The following is a 19,420-nucleotide window of genomic DNA, read 5'->3' as shown; positions in this document are numbered from 1 at the left end:
AATTTGATCCATCTATTAGCTAAGTTTCTCAAGAAACTGAATAATCCGGGCAAAGAAACCCATAAAACGAGCCTGGTCCACTACAAAACATTTTATCCAAATGTAGGAGTAAACAATTTTTTAAACAATCTCAGCTGATTCTTTTAAGCCATTAATTCATATAGTACCTAAATGTTTTTACGATCTGTAATGAGCATATTGCGTTAAAAACGCACATGTCCTGAACATGCCACTTACTCTGACCCTCGTGTTTATTTCGATAAAGATAACTACGTTTATCTCACGCGGTATCTAGGGCGCTGAATTTGAGTTATGTGATAACAATAAGTCGATTGACCGGTTCGCTGTAATGAAGCGGTCCCGCCAAAAACACGAGCGCTCATCCTTGCGCGTACACATCACTATTAGTTGCAGCCGATCCCGTTTGTAACCGCGGACATGTGAACGTTCGGTCCTTGCACATTAGACGTGAGCAATACCGAGCCACCACCTTTATGCTCTGTGCACATATGTCAGAGCCGATTCGCGTGTCCTTCTATTATGACAAGACATGGTCATAAAACTCAGCGTAGTGATTATTGCGTTGAGACGAGGGTCCACCTGGCATCCACCGCCTCAAAGTCTCTTAACCCCATGGCGGGAACCATCACAGGTTTTGGAACCGAAACGGGCCTTTTGTTCCATTCAAATGTGGGTTCTATTTGAGGGAAGACGCCTGGCTTAGGCCTAACATTGCACAGCGTGAGGAACAAGAAAACCTAGTGCTTGGTTTAATGAGTGACCGCGTCTACAGTTTCGTTTTACAGCTGTAGGCCAATGTATTAGGTCCGTGTAAACCCTGCGAGAGCTTTGAAGTTGGGCGGAAAGGTTCCAGTGAGGCGGTAAATGAAGACGTCATATTAGCACAATTTCCTAATTTCTGTCAATAGAAAGCGCTTTTTTCGGGGTGAATGCATACAGGTCCTCACTATCATGTCTACCCCGCGCGTAAGAGTTTCCCACGTAAGACGGTGTTCTCCAGTGGGACAGCTGGGTCTCGAACTACCCTCAATTCTGTTTTGCACGCAACGGATTGAAGCGGCGCTAGGCTGTCTTCAACGTTACGTGTACCTCAACGTGAAGGTTTCAAGTCACGAAACGGCAGCTTCGGCTCGAACGCGATTCCCTCCACGCTCTCGGTAAAACACTCCACCAAGAATCTCGGTCTTGTAGCCTTCGAGCTACTACCTCTCGTTTTAACTACTGTCTCTGCAATTCACCTAAATTATTATCTTTTCATTCTTTATCATAACGATAAATCATTAATATCAGCAGAAATGATATTTGCTTAACTCCGTCCCTATACGGCAATAGGGACGGAGACTTCTAAGACCTAACGTACTGTCAGTTCAGATATGAATGATTTCACATCAAGGTACGTTCATCGTTGCAAATTTGAGAGTCACACGTATTTCGCTCAAAATTACACACGTTTCTCACAAGTATCATATGGAGCATAGGCTCGCTTCGTGGCGACATGTTACAACGCTACCTTTAGTTCTGAGGTACTTGTAAATATTCCTGAAAACGTTAACGATGTAAATGATTACGCCGCGAGAAAATCGACAACACCAACTCGTTATATTTGTATCACAGTTTATTAGGATTTGTATCGTACTTTATTTTGCTATGTACATATGTTACATGAGAACAGCGGGCAATAGACAGATATTCAATTTCGCTTTGTTATATTGCAGCAATGCAAGATATACGTACGTAGCAAGGTCTCTGTCCTATTGACCTCGACTTGATATCACCTGTTTGCTATTTGTACTGTGACATTAACTGGCAACATTGGGCTTCGCGTTTGTCCGTAGAAGTAGGAAAAACGGTCTATACCGAACTAGAAAAAAGTCACCAAGCCTGCGCTGGTTCAAGATAAGCTACCGAATGTCCTATTTATGTAGGATGGAGGTGTTGGTATCTTAATTCATTTTCTCTAGCTCCTTGACAACGGTCCAACTACCATAAGATGAAACAGCCTTTGCGATCGTTTTACTTTGATAACCGTTTGGTAGGTTAGTCGGCGCATTTGTCGACTGAAACTTATATGATTTTTCTATGTATTTACAATACAGATATGATACAGTATTAAGGACAATGCTCATTGACTCGGCTAGAGTAGACCGAGCGGCTAGTGGTAACAACACGCTCTCGAGGTGCTTCCCTAAAAAAAAAAATCCATCCCATTAACTTATCCGTAACTGATCTGTTTTCGATTAACTTACTTCCACTACGACAACAATGGCTAATCGTAAATTACTCCACAGCGAAAATCGTAGTTACTCCATATCATCGAGTTATTGCTACGAACCTTCCCAATGAAACAACAATAAGTCACCCGGACATACGTGCTATATGGCTCTGAGCGGAGAATCGTTCCCTCTGGTTCTAGTTATCGTGCTAGCCGTCCTTGATACGTGTCCATTTGTTTATAAAGAAAAAAAATCTAAAACTGTGCAATTGTTTCCTGTTTAAGCAGACAGATTGTTGTTTAGTTGATGGATCACATCCAATATTACAGCGTCTCTTTTCGTTCTGCAATCGTGATGGCGAGCGCCGTTACGCCCTACGTTCTTCTACCGTCGCTGTTCACTGCATCTTTAGCGCTTCGACGTTTGTAGCGACGCCTATTTAACGAACAAGTGTAGAGCAGAAGTCCACTTTTTCATCGAACGAAAGAACACAAACGCGCGTATCTGCTGATTTAGCGACTGACTTAGTCGCTCACTGAGCATCTTGGCGTATTAGAGGATGATATTTTCTTCGTTCTTTGCATGTATATCGTCGATCTGGTTTTTGCTCGCCATCGTAGTAACGTAAACTTCACAGCAGCAGAAGCAGAATGAACACGAGTTCTGCCACAAACATCTGCCACAACGTTATACCAATGGTTCTTATTAGTGTATGTATCTGTCTGGATGTGTGACCAATCTAGAAAGTTCAGACATCTCCGGAATAATCAACTGAGTAAATAAACGTGACATTCGACGTCTCGTCGTCGGTAGTATATTGACGCCTGCGTTCATTTCTCAGTGGTCTTCCCTATTACGATATATCATTCCCCGCCCCATTTAATGATCCGTCGTCTCGCTGCTGCAAATTCCAGTGGCGTTTCAGAGGCTGCCACTTTCAGCTTCAATGGCGAACATTGGCATTCCTGATCTTTTCTCTCTACCTGCAACAAAGCACATAATCAAATCCGCCTGCTTACCAAAACTTGATAGACCACGCTCTGCACTTCCGCAAATCGGTCTTCTGAAACAACGAGCGACAGCGCCCGCTAACTCGTGTAACATTCAACTTTACAATAGCGCTGGACCACGCGTTACCGCCTCCGCCATCTTCTGGAGTTCAACTCCAGAAAGTTAGTAACGTGCCGTGTGCTTCTGGCATGAATTTGTCGAAAGTTTTCAAACATATGCGTAACTAATGGAAGCCCATAGCGGACGTCGACCGCAGTCGCCGTATCGGGTGCACTTTAACACACCGACTTACTTTCATTTTGAGTTTCTGATGGCATAGGATTCTGACGTCTCGTTAACGACGCTCCTGTTGCACATATACTACTCGAAAATATTACAGCTATATATTTATCTTAACAAATAGTTTGTTCTTTTTTTTTGCTCTAGTTCAACATTACTGTCGGCCTAATGTGGCACTAAATATGGCCTGTGCACAACATGTCGCACGGGCGTCTAACACTGATCATATCTAAATCGATTATCACTTCGGCTCTGAAGTTTACCTTTATTGGTGGCATCCGCGCTATAAGTAAATTTAATTACTATATATCTATACATAGCAACGTTATCAACAATGCATTAATAACTAACCTAATAGCATAAAAAAATAACGATAATAACTGGGCTTAAATAATCAACGATCAGCAGCTTGGCCAATAGAACCGCCTTCATTTACTTCGGCCTTCGCCCTGGGTAATTACTCATTCATGGCTGGATTTAGCTTCGGAGGATCGCTGTACAGGTTGGACTGAGCCCGTCCGCGGCGCCGGTTCAGCGGAATTGAGTGTAGTTGTTGTAACTGCGGTCGTTGTGGTCCCAGGCGCGATTGGCGAGATACCGTTTAGGTTAGCGACCGCCATATTATAAGCGGGAGGTGGCGTACTCGCCTCCCGGCGAACGACTTCGTGATATGAAGGCGGCTTATCCGACGCAACTGAAACTGTTCGATGCACTCGCGGGTCATAAATAGTAAAATGGGCTTCGTCGTTATGTTGTTGTTGAAGAGCGATGGCACGTAGCTGAGCTCTATGTTGAGCCTGAAGTTGCTGGCGTGATTTGCATACCATGAGAACGAAGGCGGCGATTAACACGAGCCCTATGAAGATCGATATCGAGATGAGCGTGAACCAGACAAACGAGAAATCGTGACTGTCCGTCAGCAGTGACAAGGGTACGCAACACATGACCTGTTCGACATCTTGACAATATTCAATACCGTTGATTTCAATGATGTTGCCGGCCGTAGCGCCCTTGCAGGGACAGTGGCTGAAATCCTCGGTTCTCGGACGAATCGTCGGCACGAGAAGCTTAACTCGTTCAAGTAGAGTTCGATTTTTGCGTTGCCTACATTGCGTATATGGTTTACGCTTGGCAATCTTACGGAGAGCCCCGGTGCATTGGTCGCCGTCTTTAAGTGAGACCGCCGGACAAGGCAGCGGTTCCGTGTAGCCAGGCACGCATTGGGCTCCATCGAACAGATGCTCACCCTGTTGGCAGACGCACTTTGCTTGCCGACATACGCGCTTCCCTGGGTCACAGTAGGCCAGATCCGATTCGCATTTTTCCGATCGCGCGTACACATAAATGTCGCTGAACTGTAGTCCCGTCAGCGCACTGCCTCCTGGCCGCTTGAACGCGCAACTAAATTGTGCCGATGCACCCGCGTATTGTACAGTCATTTCAGCGCTGATCGATGGCTCGTCGGGTGCGAAGATCACCGGACTTTCGCCGATCGCATGCCCCTCAGCGTCTCGCCAAACGACTGTCATATTGCTTAGCTGTTCAGAAGCTGCGTCGTTCGGTATCTCTGATGAACATTGTACCCGATACGTAGGCCTGACCTTACCGTAAGGTAGAATTTTGATTTGGCTGGCTGCCACCGGACTGCTACATAGAGCCATTCCTATAGTTAACAGAGCTAACAACAGCGCTTGCAGGTTTAATGATGTATCGTAGCACCATTGTAATTGTCGCATGTTGACGTTGAGGACAACGAGGTGTGACGATGCTCCAGCGTTGAGTTAGATTATAATCGATCACGGACAAGTTGGCAGCTTTCAAATCTGAAAGGGCAGATCAACCAAATAGTACCCAGAACATAATAAATGCCAATTAGTCAATCACACCAAATAAATCGCACGAATACGAAAGCTGGGAACCACGTAAAGAGCTAATTTTGGCAGAACTGTAAATATGGGTAGAATAGAATATATATGTTCCATAGACGTCGTATCGGACCCCTATAACCGCCACATAGTTCTCATTATCATGTAGGAATCGTGTGTAAAACTATATAATATATAATGTTAGTTGGCGACGCCATGAGCTGCGTTCAGTGAAGTAATCAGGCTATCTCGATCAATTGTTGCAATGCCTGTGAATAGGACTTAATGACCTGCGTAAGAGGATCCGATTGGCAACATTACATTTCATTGAACTTTACCTTTATAAATAAATCAATGATATTCCTTCATCGGGAACATTTGTTTTCATTCGCTTAAGGACTCCCGAAACTCATTGTACGATAGCCATTAATAATGGGGCATTATGCTAGAAGAAATTTTCAAGTACCCAGATATGAGGGCAGCGAGTTTTGAGGGGCCGTTTTAACTGGCCGGCAATTAGTTTAGTCACAGCGTTGGTGGACTAATGAAAATCAGCTATTTCACTTCACAACGCTTATACGAGTATCTATGCATCCATTTAGTTATACATACAATATCGACATAGACTATCCTGCGATGACTGTCGCCATTGATTGGACCATTGCGTAGAGGACTCACCGGCAGATTCACACTGATGATTCAATGATAGTTCATCACCTTTAGACCAAATTCATTCATCTACGAACCGTTACATTGTGCGGAGAGAAGTACAATGCCGAGTTCTACTTAAGTAATCTTAGAAATATTGATCGGTAGTTGTTTGTCCGCGTGAGGACGTCGCGTATCACGTCTGACACAAATTCGCATTATCATTAATTGGTACTTTGCGGTTCGTTCAGACGGTGCCCCCTCGAAACGTTTCGTCGTTGAAATGCCCCGAGAAAAAGTTTCAGGGTTGTTACTAGTGGTGAAACTATACCATCAACTTGTCCTGTATCTACGTTCGCAATGTTCTTCTAGTGCTGTTTTTTTTATTTGCTTTTGTCCGAATGGAGCGTCAAACTACTACCGCTGCACTTTCATAGCGTTTCTGCAGTTGCTTGCTACAAACGGTTCGCCCGTTTCCATGGATTCTCGTCACTATCGATCGACATCTACCGAACGCCGCCGACGCTGTTGGCAGTAGTAACGCTTGCAGTGACCGAGACACGTCAGAACATAAGCATATTGCACAACAACTGTAGTACGTGTGTATTATATGTCGACGATTAGCAAGTTGCGGTCGGCTTTTCTTGGCCTTTTTTCACTCCGCTAGTCATAGCAATAGCGCCTTTTTCATTTGTTGCTATCTAAATCATCAACGACGGCCAACCATTAGTCTCAGTGACGTCGGTAGATATCATAATGTTATAGATGTACATCAAAACCTGGGCCGCGCAAAATGAGCCAACGCTGAATCAGGCCGTTAACAAATCTCCCTCGCCCAGGTATCCGCTGCTGTCAAGCCGAGCATTTGTGATAAAAACCGCACCATTAGAGACGTATTTGTTAATGTCGATATAATGTTCTACTATTGTACGGACAAAGCAAAATACGTCACTATGATGATTACAACGCCGATCGAAGATGTCGCCACACGCAATGACGTACAGCTCGGTAGCCACAGACATGTGCGTACGTGTGTGGATCGGGAACACGTAGATGAAATCTACAGTTTCTGCACACACGCACACATGGCGAACGCACAATGTAGGCGTCTGGTGAAGATTTGGCCCTGGTGCCTGTTTAAAATGGCCTATTGGCACCCACCGAAGAAGCCGTATTTGAAATATTGATAACTGATTACCAGCCGTAAATAACGATAACATACGACAGTTTAGTAATTGAAACACTCCGACTCGAGCAAATATCGCCTAATTAAGTGCTATATATGCTTGTAAATTAATACAATAAATCTAAATAAAAGAAATGCTGGCTCCTTGGATTGAGCGAACATTGTTGCTTTTTTACGAACGCGTACTAATTGGGAAAAGAAGATGCAGCTAGCGCCGAGCGTCCAGTTGTTTGTAAATGAATCGGTTTTTGGGGAGCAGACCTAGATCAAGCTAGATCGGGCAATGCTTTTTTTGTTTTTGCCGGCAAGTTACCTCAGGTTTATTCTATAGCTTTATAAAATAAAAGGGCAAAATCTCCACTTATACATCGATTTACTCGCCGTGTGTGATTCCGCTCTCTAAAAACCTACTGTGCATCAGTGTCAGGATGTATTTGCAGGATTTATCACCAATTTTATACATAAACTTAGCATATGGTCTCTCTAAACGTAACTGTCGCCGGATTTCGATGTCTAGCTGGCCACTCTTCTGATTGAGTAGTAGTAAATGTAGTGCATAAGTCCTCTGCACTATCGTTTGTTGAATTTAAGTTATCTCATAATTTTCAAAGTAGTCTTATTCGATAGGCTTTTGTTTGGTGCCAGCAGTGATAGTTGATCAAGAGCAATCTTGAAAGGCAAGCTATCGTTCATCTGAAAAAATCTGATGACGCCAATATAATATATATACATGCAATTATCTATGGCACGGTCAAACTAATTCATCCCTACTATCCTACTCGTTGTAAGATCAAACCGCGTACCTATAATGAGTATTTACGCGCGCACTCCTAATTGTTGCAGTCGGTGACTGCGTAGAAAGTTACGAAATGTGGCGTAATACGCAACGAATTCAGTCCTTGTCTAACAGGCCAATTGTTTGCCTTAGCAGGACTATCGTTGGCCAGCTTGCGCCAAAATATGAACGACCGTATAAAGTGGGCTGGATCGTTAAACCTATATTTAAGCCTATATGCATCGATCGATATGTTTAGAACATAGAAGGGACGCCTTCCTTAAGAAGGACTCTTCGACGGTGTATAGGCTTGATTACTATTGGTTTATTTAGAGTTCATTTTGCGTTGTATATACATCAAATCTCTCTACAATTGACTTCTATTATCTGCTCCTTTACGGCGCCGGACAGTGTTGGTGATCTACTAAAGTATAGTTACGTCAACGATTTTGAAATACGTACCGTGTATTATTGGTTGGTAGCATGAGATCATGATGGCAAGGCATGCCATATACATGAACCGACTGCATATCGCATCGATTTCAGTGTCTATTCAGAGCGTTCGTCAGACAACAGAAATCAGTACGGTGGAAAGCTATCAGTCAGCGACGTGACCGTCATCATTGATACCAATAGTTGCCGTTTGCTTAGGACAGATCATCAGAACCGCTAGTCGCTAGTTACTGTCGAATTTGACAACGTCACAATCAATCCTGCCACACGTTGGCTGTTGTATGGAAATCGCGACCTGGTCATCTATGCTAGTGGGTGCCATGTATCCTATCGTAGACCATGACAGCAATGTCATGCCGCTAATCTCGTGGAAGGTATGGCGTGTGGGGATGAACATATGCTGCTAATGTACGCGGGAAGGCGACTGGGGCTGTTTTTACTAGAAGCGTTTCTCGCCATATTTGACAGCAAGCCCGAAGAAGAAGAGGAAATGATAGTGCAGTCGATCAAGTAGAAGGTCTTCAGTTCTACACAATACCGCTTGATCGTTACCCGCTGCATGTGTTGCTGCGGTTGTAACCACCATCGTTCATTTAGCTTCGTTTCGGCGTGAAGATCGAAGCTGCCCATAGAATAACGCTTGTGTGCCGGGACCAACGAGAAAGTCATCCAGGGAGTGCCAATGCAGGAATAAAAGGCTTAATAGACGAAAAAAGCCATAGGCTTAAGTGAGCTTGGCACGTTTGGTTGGATTTACTATTCTCCACTTGCGTGCATACGTGTGCACGCGTGCGTATAAAGGGTCGCGTGAATAATGCTTATAACGGTATAATGACAGCTCACCTATAATTTTTGTACTGATCTGCAAGGAGAATTATGACCACTGTAAGAAACACAGTGCTAGAATGCTTTTGATTGATATGTGATCGCTACTTGCCCATAATGAATGGCTGAACGGACATTACGTCCCCATTGACGCTGTCTTACAATGAACGCTACCAGGTCTGGAAGGCAAAAGACCTGAGCCCAAGTGATCAAATGAATCCTGCTCAAGCAAATGTGCGTGAGTGCCAGAAGTGACGCGAAAACAGCGACGAAAGTCTGGGTTTGCTGCGTTCTGTGTGGTACAGCAGAGCTGCGGAAACCGACGGGCAGGGCTGATTTGGTCTCTAAAAAGTCATTGGCGATATCAACGACAGCAGCAGCAGCAGCAGCAGCAGTCTAGCAGCCACGTAAAATACGCAACATCGGCCATAGCGTAGTAGCAATAATAACGCAGTCTTGAGACTCATGGCTCAATGCTAAATAAAAAAGTGACATCTATGTATGGTATACATATAGGTATACATGTAGTGAGAGTACTGAACGTCCAAACGAAGGTCAAAAAGCTTAGAACTTCAAGCCTGCCCAACTCTTTTTATCCCGAATGAGCAAGGCAATTACGCAACCAGGCAAGAATATTGCGGACTGCGTGACCCCGTAATCATAATTGAACTCAAAGAGAGATACAGTGATAGAAAAGATCAACGTATTCCCGATAAATATCATTAGGAAGGTGTGTGCCGATTACGGCTGCGCCACCTGTGGTCTGTAATGTATGGGTCTCGTAGACTTTGAAAGTATGTTCAGAGCTGAAACATTTCGATTCGATATTAAGCAAGGGTTTCTGCTTTATGAGCACGTATGGCAAGGTTAACGATATGTGATCATAAAGTATGATATGGAGCAAGCTAGGCAAAATAAGATGAAAATTATTTTGTCAGGTATGTTTATTGCCATAGCGACAACTCAGGCTATATGGGCAGATACAGTAAAGGTTGCAGCACAGTAAAGGCGCTTAGAAGGTCGCGGTCGTTTGTTTGTTCGAAGAGTTAATTTATTAACATGTTCTGTAACTCTCGTCTATTGAAAATCGTTTCGGTCATTGCTTTATGATAGCGCATCATGTGTATATTCAGTGTATATCGACAATGTATTCAAAGAAATGCCATCACCGGTTCCTGTTTCCGAGTTGGCAAATGGTAACAGCATGACGTTACTGGAGAAAGTCCAGGTACCTCCAGCAAAAGCCAGGCGTTCTAGTGCAGATGAGCCCTTGATGTTAGTGATTCTGAATATTTATTTGTATAGTATCAATATATGGACATAACGTTAGCTGATTTTGTCCCTCAGACAATCGCTTCTAACTGCCCGAAGCCAGCCATACGACTATTGTTCGAGACAATCTTGTACAATAAGCTGACATTATGATTTCGACTCGGACAAGATACGTAGATAGATACGAATCCTAATTGATCCTCTGACACCCTAATACATCGTTAGTCCAAACACACTTAACAAGAACGGTAACTCAGTAATATATCTTGGTGATTTCTTAGTCAATACGACAGGTCATAGTAGTTCTCGATAAATCGCTGTCTTTCTTATTTAATTGAACATCTCAGTCAGTCTTGTCGAATGTACTTTTTTTCATAAGAAGTTACGTTACTTCTTACTTATCACTCCAGGTTAGTGAAGCCACCTAATTACGCAGGCATCATACTGTGCGTTAGATTGAATTGTCCGACTGACGCTGGTTCATTTGCGACTCATGTACCGTCTTCCAATAATTTCCACCTAACTTACTTAAGGTAATAACTGTGAGTTAACGATCACTATAGATACATACTGCTTTGCAATCTAATCGTTAACACACACACAGCTTTCGCTTGAATATAGGTTAACTGAATAAAAATTCATATTACTATCGCACTGTGCCTAGAGAGGCAAGAAGGCTCCCACACGAACATACAACTCGTCGTAAGGAAGCCGCAGATGAAGACGTGAGACATTTGTAGTAGAAATTGATCATGAAGTCAGTCCAGTATCGTGTTTGGCAAATGAGCCGATAGTAATCTTCTCACTGCACGACGAATTACCACTGGGAATTAAAGTAGAAATAGTTAAAAACACGTAGACATAAAACAGTGGCCTCAGTAAACGAAGTCGTTACTCGTATTATTATTTCATTTTGATCTTTCTTTGTTTCTTGTCGATCGCTATCTATCCGTTCATTTCTGTCTGTGTCATCAATTGGCTCGCCAGCACTGGATACCATCAGAAAGCCATTTCCTTCGCCTTATCACATTTTTGTGGGAATTCGTCTGCTCTGCAGCGGACGATCACGGCTGTCACTATAGCAGCCACAACGGCTTGCATCACCCGCTCGTGCTCAACACCACGACATCAGCATCCCCATAATAGACAAAGGCGTTGGCAACGAATCTTGCTAATGGCTAGAAAGAATATGCGGAACAGCACTTCAGAAGAAGGACCAGCAGCAATAACATTACGGGCGCTGCCGACCAACCTGCCGTTGAGTCGACCACTGGCGCCGAGGCGACGTCGTGGCAACTGTAGTTTCTGCCGACGGCAGATGATAGTGGTGCTGTTGCTGGCGGTAAAAGCTCTTTACTTGACTGGGGCTGTTGTTGTCGTTGCTGGCGCTGCCGTCGATCCAAGGTCGCCACAGTTGTCAGCGTATGTCCCCTTTTTGTTTTGGGGAGGTAACTGTGGAAGCGGTGCCGGTATGCTGCAAAACGCCGCTTGCGATGGAGGCAATGCCAGCAACAGGTTTGAATAGGACTTAAGCGGACAACATAGCCAACAAAACTTATTTACTGAACCGGCGTTTGAATGTCAACGTCGAATCTGTTAGCTATGACATCTCGGCGCACGTATCGACGAACACCTATAAAACTACACCCTTCTGTCGCCATCTCCAGCATTGTCTGCTACGAGACAGCCGCTGTAATGGTTTACTGTTTGGGGGTTGTCAGAAATGCTTCGGTGGTGCAGAAGCTGCACGAGGCTACGACGAAGTGTCCATTGAGGCAAACGATATTATTACCTGTTGTACTGCCATACTCCAGAACTGCATCAATGATTCATAAAAGATCTCAACAATTTGTTTGCTTGACAAACGATTAGCAATATATATATTTTTATTGTTGCATATTTTACCAAGCTAAACATTTACATAAAGCTGCAAAGAATTGCGTCTACGTAGTGCATTGTGCGTAAAGCTATCCCTTGGAACCAGTTGTAATGAGGTTAGTTACAAAAGATCAGGACAGATATAGCCAGAAACGAGCTCATTATTAAAAAGTACTAAACTTAATGCAGCGACATCAATTTAAGCACAAAAAAAAACGCTGAAAATTAAATAAGTAAAGGAGACGTAAGTACATTTCGGCGATAACTTCACAAAATCGAACACAAGATCCTTGATAGTTTCAAGCTTTCTTTCCATACACTGACCCAGTTAACCACACAGTGTTAGTCTTTCGAAAGAAAATGAAGTCAACCACGATTTTTTTCTACGATTTGTTGACATAGTACAGAAAGAAGATCAACATATACAGAGCCTGGTTGACCCCCAATAATGATTGGAAAACATATCTGGTACATATTCTTGTGGCCGTTCCAGCCAAGCACTGACGACTCAAGAAAAAACTCACAATTTTACCGAGATAGTTAGAAAATTCTATTGAACACGATAGTAATATAGACATAACAGACGCCCTTAGGGTATTGCTTTATACCCAATATATCAGGAAAGAGTTCGAATATCACGAGCTCTATTTAGTAGATCAAATAGGATTAAATCCTTAGCAACTAATTATCATTTTTCATAGCAACATTGTTCATATCAGCCAAAGATATTTTGATGTGGAAGGAAATAAGCCAAAATCATATGGTCCGAGGAACTATGGTTTTCCGCCTACTGAAAGAGTTGCCGTTAATTTTTACCACATAGTCTGCAAATTTTTTCATGTTGAATGAAGTACGGTATATGACAATGCGATTCTTTGAAATGTATTCAGACGCTAGAAGCATCAAAAGGTAAAAGCTGCTACGTTACCCGCCATGTGTCGGAGGCCCTCTAATCATACGCAAGGCGTGTGCCTACAGGATATTAAAATGATCATTCCCTTTTTGGGTAGTTAGACAGGGGTCATTTTGATATTGGTTCTACAAATATACAACATTTGCCACAACAGATCCACGGAAATTCACTTCGAAGATCAACAGTCTTAGGCCTGATTTTTCGCACCGTTTTAAGGCATGCTCCTAACACGCTGTGTATATAGCGCGGAGCACATAGTTACCTCTATGATTTTCAATAAGTTGCAATAAAACAAATTGTTCTTTAACAGAAGTAGATTCTGTTCCTAGATTTGAAAAACTTAGATAAAAGAGTATCACAAGAATAACTTCGACGAAGACTACAGCGAAGAGAAATTGCGGAATGACTGATCTAATGGAATTTAAGTGAGTTTGATATTAAGGCGCGTTGATTTACGGTATCTAGTGATTATTTTAACATTAGGATTTGTCTTTATGCAGGATCAACTAGTTAATCATATAGCAGTATTTGTTAACATATATCCATATAAACAATATGGCTTCTTCTTTAGATACGTTCTTTTCGAGATAGATTAATGTATGTATCTCAGTTGCTTTGATTGTCTTCATTGGGCTAGTCTGCATATAATGATCGTGAATAGGTGTATGCCCTATAACTAGCAAAAATACCCTTTAATTAGCGCTACATTTTACGTTTCCCTTTTCTTTTTTGCTTGCCTTCCTTCCGATGTTAGGCAATTTATTTGGAAAGTTGATGCCAACTTGCATCTCTCCTATCGTAGTCCATTACTGCTATGTTTAATTATCGTCTAACAACATTTAATAGACAGCAATGTGTCAACTTCGTACAGTTAACTTACAATTGAATTAGACAATAAACAGTATTTTCTCTAAGAAAATAGCCGCGTGTGTTCATACCAGAGCTAAGAGACAACCGTGTACAACTCCTGTGGGCCATTTTGTGTCCACTTAGATCGATCAGGAACAAGAGGTCAATTAAAATAACATCAAATCTACGAGCGAATGTTCAATCGATCTATTAACTCCTCACATCGCCAGCGAATTAAAGAATGAATCATATTGAAATTCACATATATATATATAAAATTCAAGCGTCCATTGACGAAATCGTGTGCCCCATTACTTTGTGATCGCAAAAGATGCATGAACTAACCCTTTTCCGTATCCTCGTTCCTTACACCCATTCATTCATTAATTAAGAACTTCTACCCGGAGATAGTTTTTCGATTTCATTTCCTGTTTTTGAGATATAATGATAATATCTTCAGATCACGGCGGAGAACGTTTTTTGCCCCGAGAGCGTCGCTGTTACGATACAACTCGAACGTTACGACCTTCGTGCCCCTCCCCTCCCCTCCCCCTCCCTCTCTCCCTCTCTCTCCTCTCTCTCTCGCAATCTCTGTTCCGAACAAGCGATTTGAATTTTTCTGTCATCTATTGACGGCTCTACAGAAAATTCTTAACTCTTTGCCTGCGATCTAGCAGCTTTTTCTAACACAATAAAGTAAATTCGATGCAAGGAAGTAACCCACTCCGATCTGCGGTCGGTTTTTCATCTGATCGCAACTTAATGTGGCGACGGAATATACCCATTCTGAATTTAGCATCGTTTCAAAGTACCGGAAAGCCTACCCGTTTTACCTGCTTGTCATGCCGCAAAGATACTACACCAAACACTGTTCAGATACATTAGTATCTTGATGGCCTTTGATAACCTTAGATTAGCAGCCATTATACACAGCACATGATTACTTAGCACAGTGGTCATAGATCTATTGCGCTTTGCTACGCCAGCGTCTGCAAGTACCGTTTTTTACGATTTATGCAAGTATCACCTTTGTTAAGTAGTTAATTTCATGCAATTCTCGCTTAAATTTAGTCTATGTATGTTCGTTTCATCGTCCCAAAGCTGATACTCTTCGAGTTACGCCAGTCTAAGCTTCTGTGTCTGTATTGCAAATTCTATAATACATATCTCAGAGCACTTATTTAAAATTTAGATTGAATGAATAGTGAAGTCGCTTTGACCTTGATACACGAGGTTTACAATTGCCTTCGCAAACATTGGCGATATGAACGTTAAGATAAGTAGTCTAGATACAGTTAGAATAGCTACACCTCAATGGAATCCGTCACAACTTACTTCTTTTTGAAGGCTGCAGAGGGTGTTTTATAGACTATCTACGAATGATCGTATTCGGTCGTGTACTCAAATGAGTTTATTCTGTTCATCATTAATAGATCTACTTTTAGGCCGCCGTAGTAGTCTTTGTGTAGAAGGTCATAAAAGAGTAAAGTTACTTTCGCTTTACCCGACCACTTTTGAATGGTTCCTTATTCAGACGTGCACCATTCAAGCATCTTGTGCTTATTTTCGTTTTCTGGAGTCGAATTCAATGTATACTTATACATTTCCATTGTTATCTATAACAGCTGTTGTCATTGTTTTCTCTGTCGAATTTCGCGAATCATTGCACACCTATGTACAAGTATATCCCACCGTACCTTTTCTAAACACGTTAAGATGTCTATGCTGGCCTTACGTGTCAAGTTTTTCTCCCATCTCTTGCGTCATCCTCGCCACACATAACAGTACTGCTATAGTTGGAAGAATTTACTCAAGAATGTTTTACTTAGATTTGCCAGCTCAGCCTGTAGATAACAGACTAGCCATAGCAGGCATAGGCGCGTAGACACCCGGGCATGAATATGAAACCACCATGAGAATCAAGCAATATAAAAAGCCCCTGTCTTCCCTTGCCGCCCCTTCTAAACGAACTGAGTTGTCAACTGCTCGGTTCGATCCGGAATTGCCTAACCTTCTTCAATTTCGACGTCGCAGAATGCGGCCGATCGACCCAGCTGAAGTACCCGGTTGATTAGGACACAGAATTTCTCAAGCGAAGGGACGCTCCCGTAGCCATTTTAACACATGTCAGTCAACAGCAGGGTTGAGAGGTGACAACGATACAGACGAAAATGTTGAAGCCCAGCCAAGAAAACGAAGACATTGCTCAGTGGGCATCGTTTCATTTGGATCTGACCGCTACAGCTAAACGATCACACAGAAAGAATTACCATTTAAAATGTAACAGTTGATTTAGCTAGATCATAACTCTTTGGCGAAGTACCATTGTTGCCGGCAGCGATTACCGACGCTGGTGATGACGTTCGCTGACTCGTTAGAGACTAATTATTACACAATTATATATATATATATATATATATATAGGAACTAATATGCCCAAATGCAATCGTTTTCTATTTAATGAATATATTCCTTGCCTTTAGTTAGTTGGCTGATAGACGTAAACGTTTCCATGCAGTCCTCGATCTATGATATCAAATAAAGATGTGTGTAATGGCCATAACTAGCTATAGGCCTTATATAAAACTGTCGTTGTCATCGCCAACGTTGTGATTCCAGAGAAAAAAAAAATGTATAGGATGCGCAGAGAGCAAAATTGCGGGGTAGGTATAGAGGGAGCTATGAAACGTTCAATACCATAAGAAATACACGTCGCGTGATCACTTCTTGCCCAAAACTACCACAGCAACGCCAAAAGCAGCAAAAGTCTGTCTGTCTTCATCAGAAGGCGAAGTAACGCCAACGTTGTAGCCGTCTTGAAAGCTCAGAGAGAAATGGCTACATTTATATATATATATATATATATATATATATATATATATAGTATGAGAAAAAGAAGAGGATGAAAAAAGAGGTACAGCTTCGAGCTGCCATGTCGAAGCTGATCAGTCCGAGTGATCAGCTGGCAACCAAATCGACGAACGTGGACGCACGTGACCAACCAGGGGCTCTCAAGTCTAAGGAAACGTCTAGGGAATAGGTGAGAGTAGTTTCTGCCCGAAAAAAAATAGACAGAAACCAAAATGGCTGATGCCTCATTGCCACTCATCAACCGCCTCCCTGTATTTGCTCACGATGACAAACAACGCTAAAGAAAGCCTCTTTCTCTCATAAAGGCGACGTAACAACACATTGATGAACAGTGAGCTTTCTGAGATCTGCTGGCCGTCTCCCCCGAGTGTAGGCATTCGTTCAAGTCAAAAACTAAGGAAATATAGACGGGTCTGGGCAAATGCATTCGATCGAAGAAAAGTGTGCTATTGCGAGGTGATACAATGAAGGATACGAAACTGTTCTTAATGGAAAAACGAGGCCGCAGGACTTAGACCATTGAGAAACCAGCACTAGCGGACACACACACACATACAAAAATAGACGCAGACACATAAACGCACAAATATCCATATAAGAACAACAGGCATTCCTTGCCTGCGGAGATACGCAGAACAAAAGCGTAGCAGCCCAAGTACCAACGAAGGCATAAGAACGGATTGTGCGCCGTGCGGCTTGCCATCACTGTTGTTGCTCACACTAAAAAGAACTTCAATTCAGCGCTCACCTTCAAACGGCTTCACGCCATGCTCCAGCTTCGCAAGTTTCTTATTGCGTCAGTGCGTGGTAAAGTCTGATCCAGCCTACAGAGATCGAACATTTGCCCGAACAATGAATAACACGCAGGGCACAATAGACAGATAGGGTCGCTTGACGACGACGACAGCAGGGACAACAACAACAACAATAACAACTGCACGATTCAATTGGCAGATAGCAAACGGGTGGATGAATTTCGTGGGCACGTGCACGTTAGATGGTGATTAGTTATCCATATCGATAGAAAAAGCCCCGCCTTTTACTATCGGTCGTACCATCTTCTGTGTGTGTACTGCAGCAAAAATAAATCAACTACTCTGTCACGTGTGCAATCCCATAAACTGTTGTTGTCACTTTATTAAGCTCTCGTTGGTACGGTTTAATTTGTGCTCCGTCAGGCAAGGTAACACGGTGGTTATGAAATGTCCCGTTCCCAACTGGGTTATCGTCGCCGCCACGAACACGGCCGTTATCATTTTCGCCTTATTCTGCATTTTTCGCTAACACAACGTCAGCTAAAGCGCCGAGAGTAACCCGGCAGATGTTTCAACAGTTGGGGGCTGGGGGGTCGTAGCGGTAACCGCTTAACTCGCCTTTCGCTTCGCGCCGTCTCTTTCTTTCCGTTTTTCTGTCCACGGTGACAGACACAGACGCGAGAACAAAAACAACTGTAACGCTACGACGGCTAAGATAACAACAGCAAAGCCAACAGGGATAGCAGCTTGTACGATTTACGAAACCGCTATATTATGTGACATCAGCGGCGTGGTTCGCCCGCTCTCCATCGTCAATGGCCCGTGAAGCTGCTGCCGGCATACCACTCAGTTAATAAGCGGTAACGAACATCAATTCGAAGCACAGGCCGGCAGAATCGTAAAGCTACCGTATGATGTCGTGCTGACAAAAATATCTTTCTCATTTTAGACGTGAGCCCAGGACGCTTTACATCGAAGATCTTAGATCAGGTAGCTGTTACTGAAGTGTGGCAGTAGCAAACGCTTTTGCGTAACTTAAATATATTGCCATATAACTTAAACTTGATATAACTGTAACTGTAATTTCATTGTTAATTTGGTGCGGTTGCATAAGGAACAATCTAGGAAGGTTTTGTTAGAGTTTATTTTGTGACTCCCTGTAACAGGGTTACGTTAGTCCAATAAACATTGAGAATTGGTTAACTTTTATAGATCGAAAAGATTGAAGAAGAGGCGTATCTTCTTTATGTATGCATAGCACTACCTAATTCGATAAAACAATACTAGTAATTTGCAGAAAGCAGTTCAATGACCTAAAAGGTAATAATCTAACTGATTTGCTGAAGGGTTACCTCTAACCTCAAGACCAAATTGAAGATTTAAGTGACATATAGGCAAGGTATGCGTACTACGAAAAATTCTATTTTCTTTGATAGTTCGCAAGCACCAAAAAGAATTACTGATGCCGTTGACATTCGTGGCAAAGTCTAAGGTACTACCGTTTATACCTAGGTCTATTTTTGAGCGGAGGTGAAGTAAGCACGACACCAACGATGGAACCTAATGTAAACGCAACACATAGAGTGGCCATATTAAAAAGAACGAT

At 42.7% G+C, this 19,420-nt stretch overlaps 1 protein-coding gene across 4 annotated transcripts in view; it reads right to left on the bottom strand.

Moving 5' to 3' along the window:
* Nucleotides 1–19,420, bottom strand: part of LOC111266600 (uncharacterized) — a 94,291-nt gene that overhangs the window by 39,350 nt on the left and 35,521 nt on the right. For 2 of the 4 annotated variants that reach the window (XM_022844210.2, XM_022844211.2), the window contains one exon: nt 1,619–5,347. The exons of the other annotated variants lie outside the window; for them this stretch is intronic. In XM_022844210.2, coding sequence (XP_022699945.1) covers nt 3,986–5,260 — 1,275 coding nt within the window. In that variant the 5' untranslated portion in view covers nt 5,261–5,347 and the 3' untranslated portion in view covers nt 1,619–3,985. Of the gene's footprint in view, nt 1–1,618; nt 5,348–19,420 lie in introns of those variants that run through there. 4 annotated transcript variants of the gene reach the window in all.

Source organism: Varroa jacobsoni, unplaced genomic scaffold (genome assembly GCF_002532875.2).
Source record: "Varroa jacobsoni isolate VJ856 unplaced genomic scaffold, vjacob_1.0 scaffold_1101, whole genome shotgun sequence".
NCBI classification, from domain to species: Eukaryota; Metazoa; Arthropoda; class Arachnida; order Mesostigmata; family Varroidae; genus Varroa; species Varroa jacobsoni.
This window is presented reverse-complemented; position numbering and strand designations above follow the sequence as displayed.